At 34.6% G+C, this 25485-nt stretch overlaps 1 protein-coding gene across 5 annotated transcripts; it reads right to left on the reverse strand.

The window, feature by feature from the left end:
• Positions 1 to 1004: 1004 nt before the first annotated feature.
• Positions 1005 to 24755, reverse strand: LOC145328900 (nuclear pore complex protein Nup98-Nup96-like). Of its 5 annotated transcripts, none has more exons than XR_013882721.1 (38): positions 24590 to 24755; positions 24209 to 24303; positions 23648 to 23773; positions 23045 to 23161; positions 22625 to 22732; positions 22260 to 22333; positions 21867 to 22029; positions 21312 to 21539; positions 20868 to 21073; positions 20377 to 20470; positions 19958 to 20041; positions 19104 to 19301; positions 18727 to 18958; positions 18261 to 18417; positions 17809 to 17937; positions 17299 to 17386; positions 16536 to 16620; positions 15927 to 16044; positions 13888 to 13959; positions 12479 to 12581; positions 11522 to 11649; positions 10412 to 10497; positions 9937 to 10048; positions 9514 to 9649; positions 9131 to 9302; positions 8558 to 8720; positions 6822 to 8086; positions 6370 to 6459; positions 5935 to 6018; positions 5590 to 5726; positions 4966 to 5065; positions 4468 to 4555; positions 3835 to 3966; positions 3489 to 3598; positions 3114 to 3225; positions 2736 to 2867; positions 1584 to 2203; positions 1005 to 1108 (listed from the first exon to the last, which is right to left on the reverse strand). XR_013882721.1 is itself a non-coding variant. In XM_080172841.1 (37 exons), exons 1-37 carry the CDS (start codon positions 24673 to 24675, stop codon positions 2153 to 2155), a joined length of 5658 nt encoding a protein of 1885 aa, XP_080028967.1. In that variant the 5' UTR covers positions 24676 to 24755; the 3' UTR covers positions 1005 to 2152. The 5 variants fall into 5 exon arrangements, 2 of the variants coding, with proteins under 2 accessions (XP_080028967.1, XP_080028966.1); XR_013882720.1 differs by having other exon boundaries at positions 1005 to 1505; XR_013882719.1 differs by having other exon boundaries at positions 1223 to 2203.
• Between the last annotated feature and the right edge of the window lie 730 nt (positions 24756 to 25485).

Genomic DNA, 25485 nt, shown 5'->3' on the forward strand with positions numbered 1-25485 from the left:
CCTCAGTACAGGGACTGTTTCTAGATTTTGTATTGGGTCTTTGAAATCAAGAAATAACTAACACAGGATAGTCCCTAAAAAAGAACAAAAACCGATTTGCTAACTAACGAAAAGGGTCTCCACCATTTGGGACAGATAGTTGTCTAGATTATACATTTATTGTGGAGCCACCTATTTAGTGGTCGGTACTGCTTAGATCTAGGGAAAAATTAAATTTCTCTTCTGGCTCCAGATCTAGCAAAAGTTTTAAGCGGCAGCGCTACGGATTCAGTCCTAACGAAAATACGACTCTAGCTCAAGCTCTGATGCTTCCTTTGAGTAACTACAACTTTACTTTTAGTATCATTAAAAAGCGAAGCTTTTCTATAATAATGGACAGTTCGTTTGTCCGTCCGTCCGTCCACAACTCTTATCCTTAATTTAGACATGCTAAAATTGATACTGATCAAAGTATTTCTGGAGGTCCCAAGAGCCCTGCAAAATGGCAAGAAAGCATTACATAATTCTAAAACTGGTGGAAGAAGTGAAAACTATATATGTTTTAAAAAGCGAAGCTTTCTATAATTAAGGTTGTTCCGTCTGTAACGGTTAGCTCTTTTCGTTAATTTAAACATGTTATATTTGTCTTATCGATTTCAAACTTTGCAAGATGATTCCTATAACAATAAGGTACGATTTGGGAAGCGTAGCAACTTTATAATCGTTACTAGAAAGTCGGTACGTTCATTTAAAACATGCGGACTTAAACAATTTTTTTGTATGATATAAATACCTATCGTATTTATCTGATTTTAGAAATACTAATTCCTTAGACAAAGAGGTCCAGTATTAAAGCGAGGCATCTCTATAGTCAAATCCTAAAATGTTATATCCTTTTAATCTATCCTGTATTTTCACATTTTTGCAAGGTTTATTGTTTAGTCTTTCCTTCTGATGGTAAAGCTTCACTTTTATAGATGTTGTCATCCTTGTTTTGTTAAAATTGAATTAATAAAAACAATATATTCCCAAATAAAATGTCTATTTAAACCAGAAAAAAATGAGAAAAATCACATAATATTAATTTCTTACAATAGCCAACATTTACATATAAGAAAATAATATAAATCTTATTTTAAAAGATTAAATATAATTAACAAATTTCAATATGAAAACTTTTAAAATTGACCTAAAAACAGCATTTAGACAAAAAGCTTATAAAAAATTAGTTTTCATATTGAACTAAAATAATATCACATAATAACATGGGTAAAAATCTTTATAAAAAAAGGTTTGTCTGTCTGAATTTTTCTTGTGCCATTAAAAAGGACTGTCAATTCATATACTTTACATATTTTAAGGACAGTCCAAAACAATAATTTCTGATATAAAAGGACACTCTGTAGCACTGGTACATGGTAAAAAAATAACATTTAGAAAATTACCCATCTTATATCTTTGAAGGCTGACTTATTCCTTCAATACAAATATTTGTAATATTAAAATAAGCGTTTTATAATCTAGCACTAAGATAAAGTTCTAGGTTTAAATCTTTCTAAAAGTGACATTTTTCAAAGTTTTTAAATTAAAAGATTGATTTTAACCTTAGAACTTGTATCGTAGAGCTTTTTAAGAAAATTTGAAATTTTAACGAATTTAGAAAGCAAGCTAGTTGGTAAGTTTTTAGGAATCAAAATCACTTTAAAAAGAAATTTGCAATTTGTTTTTGCTTGCTGTCTAATTTTACATAGGTAACTAAAAGAGACACTGCGATTTATTTTATTCTGAATGAAATTGAAAGTCTTGGTATACGTTTAATTTATCGGAGTGTCTCCCTTTTAAGTAACATAAGACGATTTTTATTAAAATTTTCCTATCTTCATAACAGGGTAAATTGTTTTCAAAGTGACTTTGCAGGAACGTCCAAACATTTATTCGGGGTAAAATGAGAGGGGTGAGCACCCCTTTACCCCCCACCCTTGGACGTCTATGTGACAATAAATGAATTTAAACAAATGAAAATTAGGCTTTAAAATAACAATTTTCATAACGAGGAAGAAATGATTTTAACATGTACTATGTATTTAATTTAAGTTCATGATTGGTCTCACTCTATTTTAGTTACATCCAATTTGAAATAATCTAAATAATTTGAATGTTTGTTTGTAACTCATCATGATTCCATTATTTCTGAAAGGTAGGATCTTGTTAGGTTGCGCAGCTCCTGAAATATATTGTTCTTGCTTATTAATCATTTTAAAAACACAATTCATTTACTGATACTTCTTGTATGAAAGTAACAGGATGTTTGTGTGTGTATGTGTAACGAATTAGCTATCTCTTGAACCGATATGGTTCTCCTGATGGAGCTTCAGGGAAGGTTTATAACTACATTAAGGGAAGCTACCTCCACCTATCCAAGAAAAATTACCCTGGAGAAAAAAATCCCACAAAATCTTTCTCCGAAAACTGCTGTTTCCCGCCAAATTATTTTTGTCTTTTCTTGCCAAATTGAACAATTTTGAATCTTCTGGACAAACAATTTATTTACATAAAAATTTCCCTTTAATTTTCCCTTGACACTTATTATTTTTATGCCTAGTGTTCTTTTGAATAGTGACATGTTTGAAATATAGTGTCAAGTGAAAATATAGGTAAGGAACATTTTATTTAAAAAAATAAGTTAACCACACCCGCCCCCTCCCATTCGATTACTTGTGATTTCAAAAGACCCAAGAGTTACTTGTAGTACCAACCTGTAGAGCATAATCTTCAGGTAGAGCCAGGGAGGAGAGGGATTCTGCCAGTTGTCTGGCAGTTGTTCCTGGGCCTCCAGAGCTGTCAGCCAGGGACTCGAAGGAATACACGGCTCTCATGTAGTGGGCAGCCTAAAAAAATAGTTTATTTTAAAAAACAATACCTAATAAAAGGAGGGAAGGGACATTGGACAGTAAATTACACTGTATCCCAATTTTTTTTATTGTGTTCTTTTATTTAGAGGTGTCCAGACGTTTCAACCAGTGCAGTGGCGTGCACTGAGTTTTGCAAAAGGTCTAACAAAACTAGTTTTAATCTCTTTAATTTTTTATTTCAACACTGTCTTTAATAGGACGTGCTAAATAATTATTATGTACCTGTTTAGCTATCTCACTCTGTGCCAGTCTTTGTTTGCTGGAGTTGACTGGAAGATTTCCAATGCTCCTACAGAGGTTTGTAACCAACGGCTTCAGACGCTCAAACTCATACCTAAACAAGAAAAGAATTTAAAAGGGATTCTAGGGACACTTGAGAGAGGGGAGGAGAGGTGACCTTTCTTTTTTACCTGGGAGGTTTTTTTAAGGAGCAGTTTCTCTAAAGAGTTTTATACCTTCCTTGGATTTATGAGAAGCTTAACTGTAAATGAAACTATGTCGGTTCAGCGGTAAGTAAGATCTTTTGCTACACACACAAATAGACACACAGGCATCCTGTTACTCTAATATATGGATAGTTAGAATGGATATGCTTACCTAAGCATGTTTGGATCACTATCCCTGTTTCCTTGTAGAACCCTGTCAACAGCAGATCCAACTGACAAGAATTCCAGGTAAATTTTACCCTCCGTCTCCCAGCCAGGAATCTAAATAAAGTTAAATTACAATGAGATGCATTAACCGATGTATCATAACTTGAACGTTGAACTAGATTTTCATGTATTCTAGCAGTGTTGAAAATTTGTAACTAATGATTTTGATCTAAAAATTCTTCTTTTTTTTTTGGGGGGGGGGGGAGTGTATATCAATTCATTGTCCATTATCTTACCACCTAAGATCCCTAACTAAAGGTAAGGATGTATTATTAACACTTTTGTAATACCTGTTCTATAATATCTTCATCTCTTGAGAGTTGTTCCAGAAAATGAAGGAGAGTGTGGGGTTCTTGTGACAGGATTGCAGAGGGGGCTAGCTCCTCTACAATAACTTTGTGCGCCTCCTTCCAATCTTCAGCCTAATCAGTTTTTTTTTGATAATAGCGTTGACCAAACAGTAAACCAGTTTTAAAAACAATAAATATCTATTTTAACTAAGATTAAACAGAAAAAAAAAATCTTTGTCCTAACCAAACTTTATTGTCTGATTGAAAAACAATACACATTTTTTTTTAAATGCTAAAAGGGGACTATGCACTAACTAGAGCAAGGTAATTTAAGAACCTTGCAGTATCGGTGTACTTTTGTCTTATAACATACGATAATATTTTGCCAATGTTTCACTTTACTCATTGAATAAAACATTTGATAATATTTTGACAAAGATCACCTAAAAATTTTCATATTACCCATAATTTGAACTTGCTCTCATTCGTGCATACTCCCCTTTAAGGTCCCATATGTCTGAAGATCTGTTTATATTTTAATGTCAAGTGCGAGTTAATCACAATGACAGCTGCTTTCATTAAAATCTATTTCTTGACCATCGAAAATTAATCCTACAAAAGCGAATGTTTTACCTTTAACAGCTGTTCAGCTAATTCTTCTTGGTTTCCTTGAACTCTTGCCAAAACAGCTTTTGCTCGTGCCAACCATGGAATTGGAACCCTAATATTATAAACATGTTATCTTTCAAGCAGTGAAATATAATTTTAAAATGTTAAAATATCTGATATTGTCATCCTTATACAAAGGTAACAGGATGTCTGTCTGTGTGTAGCTTAAGATTTCACTAATCGCTGAACCAAAATGGTTCTTCTCTACAGGTCCAGGAAAAGTTTATATTTGTTTAAATTTTTAAGGGATGCTGTATCCATCCTCCCAAGAGAAAATAGCTCTTGTAAACAAACCCTCCAACCTCCTCACTCAAATTTCTACCGTCCCAATAATCCTCAATCGCCCATAGAAGCCTCAAGGGTCATACCAGCTATTTCTTTACAAAGTAATAGGATTTTCTTCCCTTTAAGATTTTGGAATTTATGTCAAATTTTTATCTATGAAAAAAAAAGGTTGTTTACCTGAGTGTGTCAAGAATCCAGTCTTGTCTAGCTTCACTATCCTCATCCTCAAGAGCAACACTTCTACCAAGCAGAGCCTCAACACTGGACTGTCTCATTCCTGTAGCAATTTCAATACTTAACTCTCTCCATGAAGATCATGTTTTGTTGTAATTAATCTTGCAAAGTTAAGTAGAATGCCTTTTAATTAGGGGACATTCGACTGTAAATTTTGCTAGTCACCACAGACTTAAAAACATGTTATCTCATTATTTAGCTTAAAACTTTGGAGACTTAGTCCAACACCTAAAATTTTAATCAGCAGAAGGGGTAATTTTGCTTATAACAATGGAGTGTATTCCAATTTATCTGACTTATTCCTTAGAATATCCACGTAAGATAAGGCCAAACGTTAAAAAATTTCATACATTAAAACAATTTTTATATAACAGATCCTTTGATTACATGACATTTTCAGTACAAAGAGATGTAACTTAGAAAGAAGTAATACATGGATAAATGGCCAGGACATCCTCTTGATCTGAATAAGTTACCAATATTAGTCTTTATCTATAAAAAAATTATTTAACAGACTTAATCACAATACTTACGGACAACTGTAGGACGTGCAGCGTTTATTCATACCTGGATCTTGGATATGGAGAAGGACAAAAACAGCCCAATGCCAGAGACCATGTGTTTTCAGCTGGCTGGCGAATTCCTTGCATAATTTGTTGTGGCCTGCGTTGCTTGACATTTTGTATCCCAAGCTTTCAAGAATCCTAAATAAAATGACCATAAAATTAAAATGTTTTTGCTTTGCAAGATTTTTTTAGTTTATTTAGTTTTTATTTGACTTATAAACCAGGAGGTCCTCCTGAAGTCCAGAGGATCAGAGGTATGGAAGGATGGTGTTAGATTACCTGTAGATAAACCAGGAGGTCCTGAATTCCAGAGGATCAGAGGTATGGAATGATGGTGTTAGCTTACCTGTAGATAAACCAGGAGGTCCTGAAGTCCAGAGGATCAGAGGTATGAGAGGATGGTGTTAGAGTGCTTTCCAAGGAATGAGACCTAAAATATATCCTTTCAAAAATCTATGAGTTATAAATTGGGTTAACAATCCGAAACCCTAGTTATAAACATATTTATAAGTTGTAAGGTTTTATAGATGAAGCTAAAGATGTCTAGATTGCTGGACCGAATGGGTTGTACTTTTCAGGGAAGCTTTAATAATAATATTACATATAAAGCTTGATAATCGTCTATTTCTTTAAATGAAACCAGACTAACCAAAGCATGTAATAAGGAGCATAATTGAAATTATGATTTTGTGTGTCAAATTGTTTTCTTATTAATTTTCATCTAAATATGCATACCTAATAATAATGTAACAAAAAGTATATAACAGCTAAATAAACACACCTGTCTGAGTATAGTTTGAGGATATGATACTTGATGTCCAGAGGAGCTCCTTGTCCATCATCCAGGCAACCTGTAGTCTCCTCACTGTACCTGGAAATAACAAATACATTTATCAGGAATATGACATTGTTAAACCCGTTGGACCATCAGTTTCTTGTCATTATCAAAATTAGTATGCTTAGATTTGTACAAATTGTATTAATGGATAGTAATATACGCTGTCAAACAGGAAGTGAATATCAGAAAATTTAAGAAAAAGAATATCTATCTTTAATTTGGGTATTTTTAAGTATCCCGTCTATATTACATAAAGTTTATATGTCTGTTTCATAAGCTACAATGTAGTAAACTAGGTATATTTTATTCTATCAATCTATCTATCTATCTATCTGTTTGTCTATAACCTATTTCTATAAATTTGATTGTCTTTCTGTTTGTTTATGAATACTTACTTGGGTTGAGGACGGGCACAGTAGGGATTGGCCGAGTTCCAAGCCTGTTCATACATGTCTACAGAGTCAGGTACACTGGCCAGCGGACTCGCCAGGTACCACAGGTGCTGCGCCACAGCTGATTGCCAGTCAAGGTCGGTCAGAGTATTTACTACCTCCCCATTTCCATTCTGGATCGGTTGACCGGCTATAAGACTGTACAGGCGGAGCCTAGCATCTTCAATAAAACGGTCAGCCTGTACTTCTCTCCATCTGTTTATTTGATGTTGAATAAGACGTGAGGTTTGACTATTGGGTCCACTACCAATTTGGGATAACAACATTGCAGCCCTGTGGTCACCAGCTTCCTGCAGAGCATCACAAGCAGCTTCTACATCACCACCGTCCAACAGACCAAGTACTTTTCCTAGATGATCACTTTTCTCTCTTGCGGCTCTGACCCTGTTATTAGCCACCTTCTGTACCCCCTCTTCCAACCAGGCAGAGAATAATTCACGCCTGGTCATTGTGGCTGTGTGGGACTCAGTCCCGGCACCTCGTGGCTCTGTATCCTGAATTTCTAGGGTATCCCAGAGAGCCATCATAAGATTGAGAGTGTGTTTCATCTCCCACAACTTATCTCTCTTATCTGTATCTTCACATTCCTGTAACTGGTTTGAAACCTCCAGAAAATGATTCTGTAAAGTTTCGACAGATTGGACAGGACTGAACATAGGTCCTACTTCATCATCGATATCCACATTCGAGTTGTCCAACGCCACCTGAAGCCAATTTTGGAGGCTGGAAATCTCCCATTGATCTTCCTTCAAGCCCCCAGCGTTTTCCAACTCTATAAGATTCAAGTAGCCACCTCCAGGGGTTTCCATATGCTTCCAACCAGGCCCAAATCCAACCCTAAACTTCTTGTTTTGAAACAGACCCGCATCAGCAAATTGTTGGAACCTTTTTCTGAGAAAGCTTGATTCCAATGGAACTTCTGTATCAACATATTGAGGAGTCACAACAGCTGGCTCGTCCTGGATGACTGAATTCTGGAGTTGTGTAAACTTGTCATAGCCAGAAGTCAAGCTGTAGCTAGGCAACCTGTTATTTTTCTTGATAGCATTGACTGGTCCTGTAGTGGTTCTTGATTCATTCAGGGTCTGATCAATATCTGCAGTCACAGAATAATGAGATCTTAGAAGACTAGTTGTGTTCAGCATAGATTCACTAAGCAAAGTACTTCCGCCAAGACCCTGAAACTTGCTTCCACCCAACAAGGTACTCTGAAAAATAAACAAGGATGATTTCTTTCAATATTAGTGAATCTCCAAACTTAATAACAGAAATAAGATTATATTTTGTATTTAGTAAGAAGTCTAACAAAGCCATAATCTATGACTTTAGAAAAATGTTATTGGGTGCTTTCCCCACAAAGTTCATGTCGAGCACTGAACTCTCCCCTCCCCATATTTTTTAGAGAAATTAAAAAATAAGGGGTGGGATTTGCGGGTTAGTTTTTATCCTATGTTCTCAAGTAACCAATATAACCCTAACTTGACCTAAATTAATGAACAATCAAAAGTAAAACAACACATCACCACCCTCCCCTTTTTTATAATTACGGTAGGGGGCTTTGTGATCAACAAAAAACTTACGGGGAAAAAAACTAAATATTGTAAAAAAAATTAAAGAAATATTGAGTTGGAAATTAACAAACAGTAAAGGAAGAAATACTTGACAACAACAACAATTACCTTGCCACCGAGCGAAGCTCTGGTAGAAGATGGCGCATCCTCTATGAATCTTGATCTAGACTGGTTCATAGAAGTGTTTCTGTGCTGTAGAATAACTGGTTTAGGAGCTGGGAAGTCGGAGATATCTCCATCAATGTCCACATTTTCAGAAAAGAGGGCAGACCTAAATAATACCTATCGATTAGATAATTTATTTTATTTATTTATATGAAGTAAAGTATTAGCCAAAATATTTATTTTTAAAGAGAATAAACGAAAAACTTTGTATAAGACTAGCGGCTACAGAACTAGAATCTAGAGGATCTGTATTATAAGGGGTATAGATTTGGCAAAAACATAAAAACCATACCGGGACCTAAGTAAAGCTTCTCTAAAAAGTAGAAGTCAAACAGTTCAGTAATTATTGAGATCTTAAGCTTCAGACAAAAAAACCTACTACTTAATTCAATAGGATACCTAACGATCAATTTATTTAAATTTTGATTTATCCTTTCTAACAAATCTTTACATTTCTCAAACATTAATCTTATTTTAATCGCCTTCGAAGACATACTGGAAAACAAATTCATTTACCTTAGTAGTGTAGTTTGTTGCTTCATAACTGATGACATATCATGCATCTCACTGTCTCTCCCTTCTCCCTCTGTATCACTGCCACCTTTACCCTTCTCTCCTCCCTCCCCCTCCATCTGGGGGTCACTGGCTCCTCCGTCGGATTCAGTCAGCTCAAGGTGCTTCTGATTATCTGAATGAAAACAGAATGTTAAATTAGTTTCTTAATTTCAAGGCAAATTTTTAACATAGCTTTTATTTGATGAAATGATCAAGTGGATCAACCATTTGATTTTACGTCAGTTGTCTGAAAGTTTTAACTTCGTTTATTTAAGGGAAGCAAGTTTTTGCCAAGACTTAATCACATAAAATACACGACTTTGAGATCATATTGAGATGTTTACCTAAATTAATGGTGGAATGTCTTGGCTCCAGCAGTGACTGTACAGGTTGACCTGTAATATTGCTGGTGCCATCCAGAATTCCTCGCTTCTCCAGATGTAGGGTTTTCATCTTCTTGGAGTTATCCAAAACTGGCTCCTACAAATGATAATATTTGTATTCAGCATCAAAAGTGGGAAATTAGGGAAAGAGTGGCATTGAACAAAAAATTAATCTGTTGCCCAAAATTTTATATTAAAGTTTTCTTATTAATAAGCTTAGAACCGAAGGTTACCCTACTAAATCTTAATTGATTGTTTCAAACAAGCGTTATCCAAACTTTTTTAACCAATAATTTCAACATACAGAAGGGGGGTAATTAGGTTTCTCATCATTGGGGATATACATTAAATTATCGTCAATTGTCATATCCCTGCTTTTCTTACCTCTTCATCACTGTCATCTAGACCATACTTGGAGAAATGTTCAACTTTGAATACCCAAGAACCAGTTTCTGGTCGGTATTCAATAAACTTGGCTCCAAGTCTGGTGCTTGCCCTAAAAAAATGTAGATAGATATGAATTTTAAAATAATTTTTATACTTAAAATATAAAGTAGAATAGCAATACCTAGCAAGCAAACAAAATTTTGGATGTAAAAAAACTGGATAATATTAAAGGTCTAAATAAATTTTTAGGCAGATATTGTAATATAAATTATGTTAAAATTAGGATTTATTTGGTAAGAAGGGTGTATTGTATATTTTCTAACTTTGTTGAAATTCTTTCTCATCCCCATTCTATTTCTTTCCTTAATTTATATAGTATTAATAATGAATAATATGAATAATCGTGCATAAAAATAGTCGAACAAACACACAGTTATGTATCATGTATCTATGCTGCCAAAATATTATTTACCTTATAAGTTTGTCCTCGAAGTTCATGGAACGAATCTTGTCTGGAGATTTTATCAGGGAAGAATCATTCTTATCCGTTGGCCAAACCTAAAATATTAGAGAAAAAATAATCTTAATTCATCTTTGGGTACAAGCTAAGAATGTACTTGAACATGAAATAAGAATCGGATCTACTGCAGTTCACGGTAAAATATTGCTGGTAAGCAATATTTTCAAAAGTCTATGAATTTTAAAGGCTGCTAGCTGCCAAACGGCTGATCGTACAGATCATACCCGCACACCATTTTAAGCGGTATAAGAAGGCCTACAAAAAATCTGGAATAGCTAAGATCAAATTATGCACAGGGAAAGCTTCACTGAAGAAAAAACGCGTAAAATAGGTCTTTTTCGCGCATTTCTCTGCACTGCGAGATAATTATGCATTATTGATTTATGGCTATTCCAGATTATTTGTAAGCCTTCTTATGCCGCTTAAAACAGTGTGCGGGCATGCTCTGTACGTTCAGCCGTTTGGCAGCAAGCAGCCTTTAAAATTCATGGATTTTTAGAAATATTGCTTACCAGCAATATTTTACCGTGAACTGCAGTAGATCCTAAGAATAAAAATATAATGGTCTTCTGTCTGTATGTACTAAAGGATGTCTCTGTTACTGAAGCAATTTATATATGGCTCTCTTACAGTGAAGCTTCCTGTAGGTCCATAAGCTATTTGAGGGAGAGTACCTCCACCCTCCCAAGAGAAAGAGCATATAGAAAAATTAATGAAGCAAAAGATCAATGTAAGCTATACATACATAATTACATAAAGAACACATTAGCAATGTAGACAAAAAGACAGACGGACCTTGTTTACTTGTAGAGTTGCTTCTTTATTTTCCAATATGGCTTCGAAAACGATTAATATCCGCTGGATTAGAACCGGTTCTAAGCAATACTGAAAAATAATGTATGGAATCGTATTGTATCCAGTTACTAAGAATATAAAATGTACAATGTACACGTGCCTTTGACATCTCGGTGCTAACAAAACTAGTTTTAATCTTGTAATTGTACATTTTTATATCCGCGGAAAGCTGTTTGTAATACGAAACGATAAATAACTATTACCAACCTTGTCTAGAGTGATCTGAGCCTTCTTGTTGAGACCTTCACCCAACTCAGGTTTATTTTCACCCTCCTCCTCGGGGTAAACTATCACCTCTTTGTGACGGAAGAATACTATTTCATCAAGATTCAAACCTACAATAAGTTAATAACATTAGCTGTGTTGGCTATAGACTATCAGATATGTTATTATTCAAGGGATGAGAAGAAAAAAAAATTCTTGTTGAAAGAACAACCCCCCCCCCGCTCTTAAGATATCTGTTTAGTTTTCCTATAGGGGTAACCCTAGGGCATTTTTAACCTAACCTAAAATGAACATCCTATAAAATATACTTACATGATTTTCAGATTAATATTTCTTAATGCTGTAATGATTTGAAAGAACAGCGTTTTATAGAATTTTCATTATTGAACTTAGGGTTGAGCCGGATATACGGATGATTAATACCGGATATCCGGAGTTGGTCAGATATTCGGCCGGATACCGGATATCGGGCATTATAAATCATCTGGATATCCGGTATCCGGCCCAAAAAGTATTCGGTCCAACATTTGTTGAACTAGCCGACAATTTAGGTAAACGGTGAATAAGCTTAGTAGTCAGATATGAGTATTTCAAGTTACTGCAAAGCTATTTATCATCAGCAGCCAAGGAAAACACATTTGGACCATGGAAAGAAAACGAAGTAGTGGGTTTCATTATATTTTCACAGTACCTTTTCTTTTATTTCTAGCCCCTGCGGGGGTCTCTAACCCTACGTGGCAATCATTAACATTTACCTAACCTATCAAAAGTTACTGTGAAAATACGATGAAGCCCGCTAGTTCTTTTTTTCCATGATCAACACATTTTACTTGAACTAGGTATATATCCTACTGGCTGACGTTTGGATATTTTTAATCCGAGTGCAGCTTCGCTCCTAGCTGAAAAATAACTCATAATTGTTGCACATTCACAATATACCTGTAATATCAGTGAATCCAGGATAATGAACATTTCCATATCCCTCTCTGCCAATAGTAAAACCTTCCACAATACACTTTCCATTCTCATCAGGTTCGATTTCCTGCAAAAATAAAACAATATTATTAAAGTATAAGTGTTTCAATAAGAAAATAGTCAACTTCCTTAATTTGGAAAAAATATCAAATAATGTTTATGTGATATGGGGAGTTTTAAAAAAAAATGTTTTATAATTCCTTATTCAAAAAGCTGTCAAGACGACCTTTTTTCACACAAACTGGCTTGAAAATTCTCTTTCCGCTTTGTATTTCAAAATGTGCTTTTTTTCTATCACCGGGCCCCATCTATCTTCAAGCCTATAACAGCCAGGAGCGTAGCTACTCTCAGATTTTGTTGATAACAAAACATTAAGTCTTTCTTTATTAAAACTGAACTTATACATTTGGATATAAGATATTTAATTTAAACATTTTGTCTCAATTATGATTATTAATTTATGTATGTAATTTTAGGATTTAACTGTTTGAATACCTAGACCAATAAAGATGGGATATATCGGCAATTCTTCTGTTTGTTTATCATTTCAAAGCAAAGCTTTTCTACAAGTCTACAAGTAGCTACCAAAACAAAAAGAATAAAGGAGGCACGAGGTATATGTAACTCTACCCACGGGGTGAGTACCCTATGCCGACTTTCAATTGGGACTTTGAATATCAGCCAATAGCGTCGGAAATATAAACACAGCCAAGTCCCTTAAAAAACTCAGAGAGCAATATGCAAGCAGACGAAAAGGTCTCCACCACTTGGGTCAGGTAGTTGTCTGGGTTAAACATCTATACTTATACATTTATTGTAACATTGGTTCAAAAACTTGGTGAATTTTTTTTAAAGTCTTCATTTCTACATAAAAACTGATATATTTATAATTTTTTATAAAGTAAGGAGGGAGAGTAAATTTAGTTAACCTAGGTAACCTGTCGCTCATTTATTTTTCTTGCACCAAAAATAAATATTTATGAAAGTTATTTACATATTTCTTTAAACTTAATTAATAGACCTCAAGCAAATAAAAAAAATAAACAACCTTTCCCCAAAATAGCCTAAACTAAAACTTAAAAAGGAACAAAGCTTCCCTACACTCATTAGTCCAGCAAATTTGGAAATCTTTTGTTTTAACAAAAAAACCTTACTTCTTTTCATTAGACTTTAAAAGTAACGAATCATAAAACCAGGGCTCGACAGCCGCTAAAAGCCTCGTATTTACCCCCGTAAGACTTTTTATAAGACTTTTAAAAAGAGAGATCGACTTATTTGGGTAATCTCTATACTCAAGCTAATTTTAAAAATAGTCAATTGTTGATCTCACTTAAGCTCACAGGCGGCTGCCGAGCCTTTAAAAACACACTTACATGTAAAGGTGGAATAGTATAGTAGCCAGCTCTGTTCAAGACGACTCCACCAGGATGTTTGCATCCATCATCCTAAATAATAAATATTAATTTCAAGAGGGAAAGGAGACTATGTACCTAATATATTGAATACTAGTGGCTACGCCCCCTAGAGGCCTCTAGTGGCACTTTAAATGTTTTTTTTTTAAATAATACGTAGGGTCAAGCGGGGCATTAACCGGTAAGGGGCATTACCGGTAATTTTTTACCCACCTTCAGAAAATGACATTTTTCTCCATGTTCTAATTTTATTCCTTATTAAATTGCCTACAAAAAAGTATAAAATGAAATTTTTGTGAGATGAATTTTAAGGGTACTTTTTGGGTCTCAAAGTCGGACGAAAATTTTTTTTTTCCCAAAAATTTTTTCACCTAGGTGTATAAAGATCGACCTACACAAAAATTGGTAAGACCTAGAACTGATCCGTAAAAACCTTTTGAACTAAGAATTGCCCGCTCTTTCCAAATACGTTGAGAGCTTAAATGTAGAGTTAATATTTTTTTCAAAAATGACCAAAGTTCGCGCGGGGTATTTTTCGGTAACGTCGAAAAACGTCGATTTTTAAGATCAATTTTCAGGTTTTCTTTGGTAAAATCTAAAATTCAATATGGGCTTTTTAAGAATTAGGCCAAAAAGTGAATAGAACAGTTTTTTATATATAAAAAAATAATTTTATTTTTTTAAGAAAATTTTTGTGAAAAAAAAATCAAAATTTCCCGTCTTTAAAAAAAATGATTTTTGACATAGAAGGAATAGTCCGATCTTTATATAAAGGGGGGGGGGGGCGAAAGTGACACTTTTTGTAACCAAAACTAAAAGTCAACAAAGGAACTCAACTAAAAAAAGAGTTACAGGTCTGAGATTTTGCATGGCAGTTGCTTTATAGGGGTACAATATGGAACTGTGAAGAAACGGCGGCTCAACCGCCGAAAACCGCCGTAATTTTTTTGCCTTTTCTCGGCAATTTGGGGCGGTTGCGCCGCCGTTTTTTCACAGTTCCATATTGTAACCCTATAAAGCAACTGCCATGCAAAATGTCAGACCTGTAACTCTTTTTTTAGTTGAGTTCCTTTGACTTTTAGTTTTGGTTTCAAAAAGTGTCACTTTCGCCCCCCCCCCCCTTTTTGTGGATAATCCCTATAACCTATACTAATTATGATTATTTATGTTTGACTGGCCGTTTGGCCGTTTTTCATTGATTTTTTTTAGGTTGAAAAGACGTTACCCACAATGCCCCACCGTGGGGCATTTATCGGTAATTTCTTTGAGTCCAATTATGACAAACTTCTGAAAGTCCTAGGATAACGTCCTATTAGTTCCTGATAGTCCTTTTCGTAAGCTTTCTAATGGTCTTGGTCCCATTTAAAAATATTAATATTTACCCCATTTTTTTTTTCAAAAAACCGAAAAAACTACCGGTAATGCCCCGCCTCACCCTAACATTTTTATGTTGCGTTTAAGTCTCTACGTAACATTTCTATGTTGCGTTCGAGTCTCTACGTAAAATAAAAATCATATTTTTTGTGATTTTTCTTGGGAGGGTGATAATACCCTCCCCAAAATAGTTAAAAACATTCACGGGACCTATGAGAAGCTACCCTGTTAAGGCGAACCCGATCGGTTTAGCAGTTAGTGAGATCCATCGGTACGAACAAACAGACAGACAAACACACATCCTGTTAGTTTATTATAGGGATACTAGGTTTCAGTGACTGATAGACGAACGGATCTAGCTTTTATACTGGATGCTCAATCTCATTGGTATTGTAGTACTTTTATTTTGAAAAATCAGCAGTCTATCTTAAACAGCAGTGAAAAATATCACATTAACCAATCACAGACTGACCAAGGGAGAATCATAAATACTACAAACGAATAATAGAAATCAAAAAGAAATATTAGTGAAATTAGAACAAAAAAACATTGAGATAACAAGAAAATAGCGTGGAATTTACACACAATAAATTATAAGAGTAGCTACACTACAATAATCAGTTTACCTTGTGTTCATGGTCCTCTCTGGTTTCATCCACGTCCCTGAGTTCTAAGCTGGTGTCTCCCGCGTCCTTGGTATAGTCACAGGACACGTTCTTCTTGCGGGTATTCAGGGAGGTGAAACTAAACAAAAACAAGGATGACAACATCCATAAAAGCGAGGCACAAAAATAAGATTGTGACACCATGGAAACTGTCCCAATTTTGTATAACTTTTGCGGAACATGTTCCAGTTACGTCATATACGTTTCGGGAAAGAGAAAGGGAAGGGGGAAAGAAAAAAAGGGAAGGGGGGAAGAAAAAAGAGATGGGAGAAAAGTGGGTTTTCCCCATCTCTTTTGAAAAGATTTTCTTCCCCCCTTCCCTTTCTCTTTCCCGAAACGTATATGACGTAACTGGAACATGTTCCGCAAAAGTTATACAAAATTGGGACAGTTTCCATGGTGTCAGGAAGGACAAACGAACAATAACTCTTCGCTTTTTTTACATACAAAAAATCATCTAACTTTTCATGTAATAAAACAAGGTTATCAGTATCCATAAAAGCAAAGCACATGATTTTGAGAGAAAAAAATATGAAAAATTCACAAACTGTTACAAATCTTAAAAATTACCTTTCTTCAGCATCATGGTCTAATCTTCTCTCATTGTTTATAGCTGGGGGTACAGCAGCCTTCTTTACTATCAACCGGGATTCATCTAGCAAAAAAATATTTAAATTTTAAAGGATTTTAGCCATACACACATATATATAAGCAGGGTTTCGGATCCGCATTGATTGTATGCGGATCCGGATCCTCAAAATTTTGTCAGTGCGGATCCGGTTCCTTGACAATAAAAATAAAATCACCAAACTTTTCAAAAAAATTTTATTCTTTAATTCGAAGTCAAAAATACTTTTAATTTTCAAGTCTGAACCTAAACCTTAAAGACTGGCTCTCATCAAGAGAATGTCTGAGATTTTATATAAATTAAGGTAGATTTTTACATTTTTTCCGCATTTTTTTGCGGGTCTGGATCCTTGGACTCAAAAATATGCGGATCCTTGCGGATCCTAGGGTATAAATTTATGGAAAAATCTACCTAAATTTATATAAAATAAAATAGTCACTTACAAATTTTGAAATATCTAGTAACCTTGTTAAGATCAGCTGATTCACTCCCACGCTCTTCTCTCTCACATTGACTTCGAGATTAAAGAATAAATATTTTTTGAAAAATTTGGTGATTTTATTTTTATTGTCAAGGATCCGGATCCGCACTGACCAAATTTGGAGGATCCGGATCCGCATACAATCAATGCGGATCCGCAACACTGTATAAGGGGTTGGGGTTTAGTGCTTTACTAAGGAAAATACTCTAAAAATAAAACTATACCTAATGGAACAGTAAGACTAGTTTCCTCAGCAGGATTATCTCCAATAGTGTTGGCAAGAACTGACCCAGCACTCATATCAGCATTCTTCTAAAATAAGATTAACAGTATTAAAGTTTATAATGACAATTATGTCTGAAAGTCAAGGACATACATATTTATTATTTACATTTCGCAAGAATTGTCAATAAATCATTGAACATCACTTTTCTTAAGGTATACCCATAACTAGCATTTGACAAACGGACAAAGTAAATCATAAGGCTAATGTTCATAATTTTCAAAAAGAAAGAAAATGAACATAAAAAAGAACAATTTAAATAAATATTAATGTATCTTTTGTCGCATGACCGAAGCACGGATGGACAGAAAAAGTAAGATGTATACTTAGGTACTTGATAAAGGAAAGTGATATTTTTACAAAAAAAATCAAATTTATCTTTTATAACAGCCGAGAAAATCGTATTTTCCCCAGAGCGTTACGGACGGAATTGACTTCATAAATTTCTTACCTTATTTCTCAAGACAAGTTTCTTGACACTTGACCTGGGAACGAATAGGTCAGCCTCGCCAGGTAAGTCATCATCAAGACCATCAAACATGGAACTCTTGTTCACTGAATCTACAGGCTTTGTTTTCACCTGAACAGACATTGGTTCAATGTTTTTCAAGCATTTCATTTAATTTTGACAGAGTTTTATTTTTATTTTTATTTCCAGTACGTCTTGGAAACAGATTATTATCCGTTAGAGGATTAGAACCAGTTCTCAGACATACTGAAAAATCATGTATAGTTTCGTGTTACAGACAATTTTCTACGGATATAAACTAATCTACATCTTGACCTTCTTAACCTTGCTTTAAACCAACTACCAAAGGCTGAATCTCCATTATCATATCACTGTATGACTTGATATTCTTTCTTTTTAAAATATAAAGATAATCATGGGATTTTAAAGGTTACCTTAATATTTCTGTGTGGAGCCACCTTGTACTGTGACACAGCCAACCCCTTGCCTCCGGGGGAGGGGCCGGCACTAGTTGAAGCCTCTCCCTTCAAAACTTCGGCACGTTTGCCAGTTTCTGACACGGTCTTGAACAGAGGGTTGTCACCAAATGGACTGAAAATAATATGAAGCATGAATTTTATAATACAAATATCAATGAGGTGCCTAAGTTGATTAATTCTTTTAACGAATGTGACCCTAGCTTTCTACTTAATAGGTAAAGCAAGACTGGGGCTGAAAAATGGCCTAAAACAATTCTCAGGTTAAATAATAAAATTCAAAAGCCTAAAAACAGCCCAAGTTTTAGAATTGAAATCTTAAGATTCAAACAAAAAACTTACTACCTAGGAACTTCTTGTATCAAGATTTACTCAAATTAAAAAAGATTTTGAATCCATCCTTTAAAAAACAAAATTAATTTACCTAGCAGCTAAAGCCAGAAGAAGCTGTTGTTGAACCGCCGAACTAGCCGCCGGTGGCTGTCCAGGCGCGCCAGCAGCTCCCGGAGCCGCCGCTCCCAAGGTTCCAGTACCGCCGAAACCTGTGGTGCCAAAGTTCAAGCCACCACCGCCAAACGCAGAGGTGCCAGTTGTTGCGCCGAAACCGGTTGTGGCACCTGTGCCGAATGCACCCGTTCCTGTTCCAAAACCAGTTCCTAAATAATATCAACAGTTTGGGAAAAAAAAGTTAGGTATGTTGAATAATCATAATCTTATTGTTAGAGATGTAATCAAAAAAAGGGCTGATATATCTTGAATTCAGTTCAATAGTAATATTTTCAAAGATATTATTATTTTTACCTGTGCTGCCAAAAAGTCCACCAGGTTTAGCCGCTGTGGAGCCAGCAAACAGACTAGTTCCTGTATTAGCAGTGCCGAAACCGCCAAATCCCGAACTCGCAGTACTTGTTCCGCCGAACGAAAAGGCGGGTTTTGCTGCTGTGTTAGCGCCGAATAAACCGCCGCCAGTTGAGGTTGCCGCTCCGAAACCACCAAACCCTAAAAATACATTTGCGAATAAACACGAGAAAATAATTCATATAAAAATAATATTAGGTAATTAAACATGCAACAAAGCTATCAAAGGTGAATCTTTCAGTGTTCCTTTAATCTTATATAATGGTCTTAAAGGTCAAATGTACCATTAAAGCATATTTAATAATACTAGCTCCAAGACCAGGGTTGGCATTAAAAAAACCACTTGGTTTAAACCCAAAAAACCAAGGTGGGAATGGTTTTAAAAAAAAATATTTATACAAAGTCTATCTTTCCCGTTATATCTTTTTATAATGTAAATAATACAGTAAATAAGTGTCAAAAACCTAAATACCAGATATAAAATTCTTTTAATAGTTTAAATCTTGTACTTTGGTGATTATATCTAATAGACAATTTAATACTTTTCTAAAGGCAAATAATTTTTCTAAAAGAAGTTTAAATGCATTATTATACACTGTTTAGGTATTTAAGTTAAAACATTCCATAAGTTCTATAAAAATTCAACTTTATACTAAATTAGAATACTATAATTCAGATATTATTAAAAAAAAAATCTCGTTTTTATAAAAGAACCCGGTTTAAACCAAAAAAAACAAACTGGTTTGTTCTTTTAAAAAAAACTTGTTTTTTTACCAACCCTGTCGTCCAAGACTAACCTGTATTTGCTTGAGTAGTGGTAGTACCAAACCCTCCAAATCCTGCAGGTTTCTGTTGCTGTGGTTGACCAAATAATCCGCCGCCTATAATCAAATTGTCTCAAATTTATATCATGATTATTTTTTACAGAATATGTGTGAACAGAAACTTAATTATTAAAGCTGTACATATTTTACTAAACACAATTTTGTCCCTAAACAACACAACTAAAACAAATCATAAATATTTTCGAGTAGGTCTAATCTATAAAAACGACACCGTTCTAAACGGGGACATTTTATTGTAAATTATATTTGGGGCTTTTATTTAATATTCTTTAGGCTCTACAAATTATCGTTATTTTAACCAGAGCATCACTTTATAAGAGTACATGAAGATCTGGTACAACATCCACGCAATAGTATATCGATTGATTTACCTGTAGTGGCCGTGGTGGAACCGAATCCTCCAAAACTGGGGGCTGCACTGGAAACTGTGGGCTGAGCCGCTCCAAATCCAAAGGCGGGCTTTTGCTAAAAAAAAAGTTAACATTTGTATAATGTAAGTACTCTTTAAGAACTAATTGAAAATTGATAAAATCATAGGTACCTACCGAAAAAAAATAATCTTTATATCTATTGAAATGCAAAGAGTAGGTACATAACCCTTCTATAAAAGTAACAAGATATATGTCAGTCTGGTCTTCATTTTAAAAAAGAAACTTCTTGAACGTTCTGAAAAGGTTCTTAACTATTTTAGCCTTTTAGGTGAGATTACCTTCATTCTCATAAGAGAAAACAGCATAGAAAAAATAAACTCCTCTCAATTTTTACCCAAAAAAATCCAGTTTTTAACAGTTATCTCTTCCTCTCACCCCTTAATAGCCGCTAGCTGCTCCGACTAAATTAAAACAACAATCTATCTAGCTACCTGATTTTGATTGGCACCAAAGAGTCCAATTTGCTGTTGTTGCTGCTGCGGCTGACCAAATCCGCCAAAGCCGCCAGCTGTCGGCTGAGCCGTGGCTCCAAATCCGGTCGTCCCTGTGTTGGTAGAACCGAATAAACCGCCGCCCTGAGGTTGAGGTGCACCCACACCGAATGGCTTGTTTTGCTGATTTTGTGCTCCAAATAAACCTGAAATTTTTAAAGGTAAATATCCTCTGAGCAAGTACTTTATTTACGGACAACGTTAGAATCAACATATTTGAGAAAGACCAAAACACAGGATGGGACAAAGAGTTTTAAAACTCTCTTGTGTATATTATACTCTGATAAATATCCATATTAAATCTTTATTAATATTTTAACTCATTACATTTCACTGAAGAAAGCAAGGCTTTAAAAATGACAGAATAAGTTCTGCAGTTCTCACCTCCTTGTGGTTGTTGTGGCTGGCCAAAACCGCCGCCGCCAAACCCAGTTGTGGTTGTGGTTGCACCGAACGGCTTGGCGCCAAACAGCCCACCTGTGCTGGCGGCCGGGGCGCCGAAAGCACTGCTGGTGGCGGGTGCACCGAATGCTGGAGCGGCTGAGGTAGCAGCACCAAAAGCACCGCCCGTTGTGCCAAAAAGTGGCTTGTTTTGCTGCTGACCAAACATACCTATTAAAACATTTTTGTTGTGTCAAATTTTTATTGATTTACTTCATATAGGTACCTAAGTATCTAGGGGCTACGCCGCTAGTGGCCTCTTAGAGTCACTTAAGTTTGTTTTTAATTTAGTCTTCAAAATTAGGGGCGATTTCTATTAAGATGGTGGTGGTACCCTCCACAAAAATTGTTAAAAACCTTCCAAAAACCTAATTGCAACATTGTAATGGTTAAGCGGTTAGCGAGATCCTCTGGTACAGACAGACACAGATCCTGTTACTCTTATATAAGGAATTTTTTTTAAATATATGAATATAAATAATAATTAAAAAAACTTACCACCGCTGGCAGTACTAGCAACTTGAGATCCAAACAAACCGCCTCCTGCCTGTGGCTGTGTACTGCCAAACAAGCCTCCTGCTTGAGCACCGCCCGCCCCGCTTTTCCGGCCCACGCCGTAGTCTTCAAATCTAAGCTCTTCTAAGGATTTATTTTCATATTCCTTAAAATTAAATCTTTCTATTTTTTCTTAAGCTTTTAGTATGTATCAAATGAGAAAAATATGATGTTGACTTGTTTAGTTTATAGAAACATTTAAAAAAATGAATTAAAAAATTAGATTTATCAAATACCTAAGTTAAGAATTATAAAATATGTTGTTTGATTGCTTTCATTACTCTTAAAAATAACCTAAAATTGATCTGCATATTATTTTAAATTATGATAAATTACCTTCATGGCAGTTATGCATTGATTTCTTGTGTTTATATTTGTATTAATTCCAGACTTTACCATTGTATCAGTTCCTTAATAGTTTCTGGTGTTAAAAATAATTTCTTTGTAATTTATTTGTTGCATTCTACTTTCAAACTTTATATAGTAAAATATATAACAATTTAATTAAATACATCTAAACTAACCAAAGAACCAATAGGAAACTTTCAAAAAAGCATAATGCTGTCAATTCAGTAGTTTTCACACACTTCTGATATAAGGATAATTTTTGTGTTTTATTCAATCATGTTTTTTTCTTCAAAATAATCTAACACTTTTCTAATTTGAATGTACTGAATATGCATGATGATGGTAACTAATACCTGTAACAGGATTAAACTTGATATGTCCTGTGCCCGCTTGTTGTGCACCAACTGCGCCCCCACCGAAGCCTCCAAAAGCACTGGTTGTGCCACCTCCGAAGGTTGAACCTGTAGGTAATTTAACATAAACTTTTATTTCAATCAATAATCAAAACAATGCGATTGTGCCCGGAAGCCTCAGTCAGAAAAAAATAACAAAACATTAACAGAATTTAAAGAGTTAAGTTAATCTGCTTACTAATAATAATGTTTTGTATGTAATTAAATACATGTCCAATTTAGGAACTTAATTTTTTAACCTCATTAAATTTTTGCTTTCAATGAAAAATAAATGTGTTTTTTTATGCTATTACTATACTACATAAAACATAGCTTTCATGATGACATTTTAAGATGGATGGACAGAAAGACTTGACTTACCTGTAGGTTGGCTGCCAAAAAGTCCACCAGAAGTGCCCGGCGTGGACATTGAAAGGCTTGTGCTGCCAAACAGACCTCCACTTGGTTGCTGTTGCTGCTGATTTGTCTGTCCGAAACCTAAACAAAATCTAGATGAACAAATATTCAAATTAAGGGAAGTTATCAAAGAATTTGGGTCTGAATATTTAAAATGAATAAAAAGGTAATACATACTTTTCTTTAATTAGAATTACTTTACTATTCTAAGTAGTAGTACCTTCCTTTATTGTTTTATTTGTATACAATATGTCGTTTGTAGGTATTTAATTAAGACGAAATATTTTCCTGTAACATTGAAGGTTTCATACTTCAAGGTAAAAAGGATAGGTATATCTAAACATGACAAAAATCTAAAACTTAAAAGAATGTCTCTATCCCTTAGTTATTCTTCGTTGTTGACCCTGACATTAAAGTTCATTAGACAGCAGACTCGCCAGTTTGAGGTAATTGATGCGGTAAACTAAGATATTCTATTCCTTGACTACGAGATCAATTTTATATTCCATCCTCCCTCCAACCTCGAGTCCCCACATAAAAAATACAGAAATAATGAGCGTGGCCTACCTCCAAAGCTGGTGGATGGTTGACCGAATGTTGTGTTGCTGGCAGCTCCGAATGTTGAAGTGGCCGCATTGTTACCCGTGCTGAACAAACCACCACCAGTCGTGCCTGTGTTGGATCCAAATAATCCTAAATAATTTCAGGTTACGAAATATATATCAATCTAACTTCATACATATTTAAAAAATGAATCTTGTGCAAATATATACCCCTGTACATAAAATAAAATTTTCTCTTTTATACCATAAAAGCATAACTTTCTAGGTAATTTCTTTCAACGTTTATAAAGATTCTATAAAACGCCAAACGGTTTATAATTTACATAACCTATAAGAAACTCCTCAGACAGGGGTTTATTATCATAGTCCCCCAATTATTTACTAGGTATATATTTTTTTAATGCCTTTTTTTTTCTCGGGGCCACATCTCTCGAAAGTTACGTTACGCATGCCTCCACCAAATAGCCTGAAACCTGACTTAAATAGGTAAAAATTATTAAGCCGGCAACCCCTTCACCGTTCAGGGGGGGGGGGTAGCGTTTATATCAAATATCTATCTATTTACCTCCACCACCCGCAGTACTTCCAAAAGTGGATCCTCCAAATGCAGGTTTGTTTTGTTGAGCTCCAAAAGCTGTAGTTCCAGTTCCTCCAAATACACTAAAAATATGTAGGTATTTTTTAACATGTGGGAAAAAATCTGGGATTGTACAATGGAAGAATACTTCAATCTATATTTCTCACCTTTTCTTTTTTAATACATGCCCGATGATGAAAAACAGTTATTGCTAATGTAAATTAAAATTATTGGTTGAAAGTATTAGACACTAATTACTCTATTGGAACAAACCAATCTAAAAAAGTGCCTCTACAAAGTTTATGCCATAGTTACTATTTGAACAATTTAAGTAACTATCCATTTGTCTAATTATCTATATAAACAAACCTGGTATTAGGGGCAGCACCAAAGGTGGATGTAGCCCCAAACCCGCCCGTGTTGGTAGACCCGAACGTGTTCCCCCCTCCAAACATTTTCAATGTTGGCCAAGCTTATTTTGTCACAAAATAATTTCACTTTTTATTATCACTTTATATCTTTATTCACCTCTTTTAATCTGAAAAAAAATATATTGATCATGATACGGCCAAACGAAGTTTTAAAAAAAATTCTAGCATCTTCTTCACTGTTTTTTTTCCTTCATCGTATTTAAAAGTAGGATTAAATGTGTGGTTTTTTTAATAGGTAGAATCTATTTTTACAGACTTTTGTAAATAAATTGATAAATTCTGAAATTTAACTCTCTGGATAAATATATCGAAAGTTTGGAAATTCAAAAAATGTTTTACAACTTCATTTAAGCGCAGCTTCAATATAAATAAGGTATGGTCTGACCGTCCTAACCTAAAAGTATGTACAGGAAATGAAATGAATTTACTATATTCTTCTTGTTTATTAACAGATTTTAAACTGTGTTATGACATATACAAAACCAGCTATACAAAACATTTTATATTATCTGAAGATTGCAATAACATAAACCTATGAGCTAAAGAAAAATAAATTTAAAGTAAAAAAACGTTGTTTATCTATAAAATATGTTTAAGAAATTGAAACATTATTTTCTTAAAAACATAATCTAAAGTTGACTCAAAATAGTTTATCAGTACAGTGGTTATAGTTTCAATAAAGAAAAATTGCCGGTTATGAAAAACCAATAAAACAAAAAATATAATACACAACCAAAACAAACATTCAAAACAAACGTTTCCCCCCAAAAATGTAAACAAAAATACGCAAATTATAACATTTTATATGTAAAATTGCGCCATGGGATTTTTACA

Source organism: Acartia tonsa, chromosome 9, assembly GCF_053477335.1.
Source record: "Acartia tonsa isolate MP-2025a chromosome 9, ASM5347733v1, whole genome shotgun sequence".
NCBI classification, from domain to species: Eukaryota; Metazoa; Arthropoda; class Copepoda; order Calanoida; family Acartiidae; genus Acartia; species Acartia tonsa.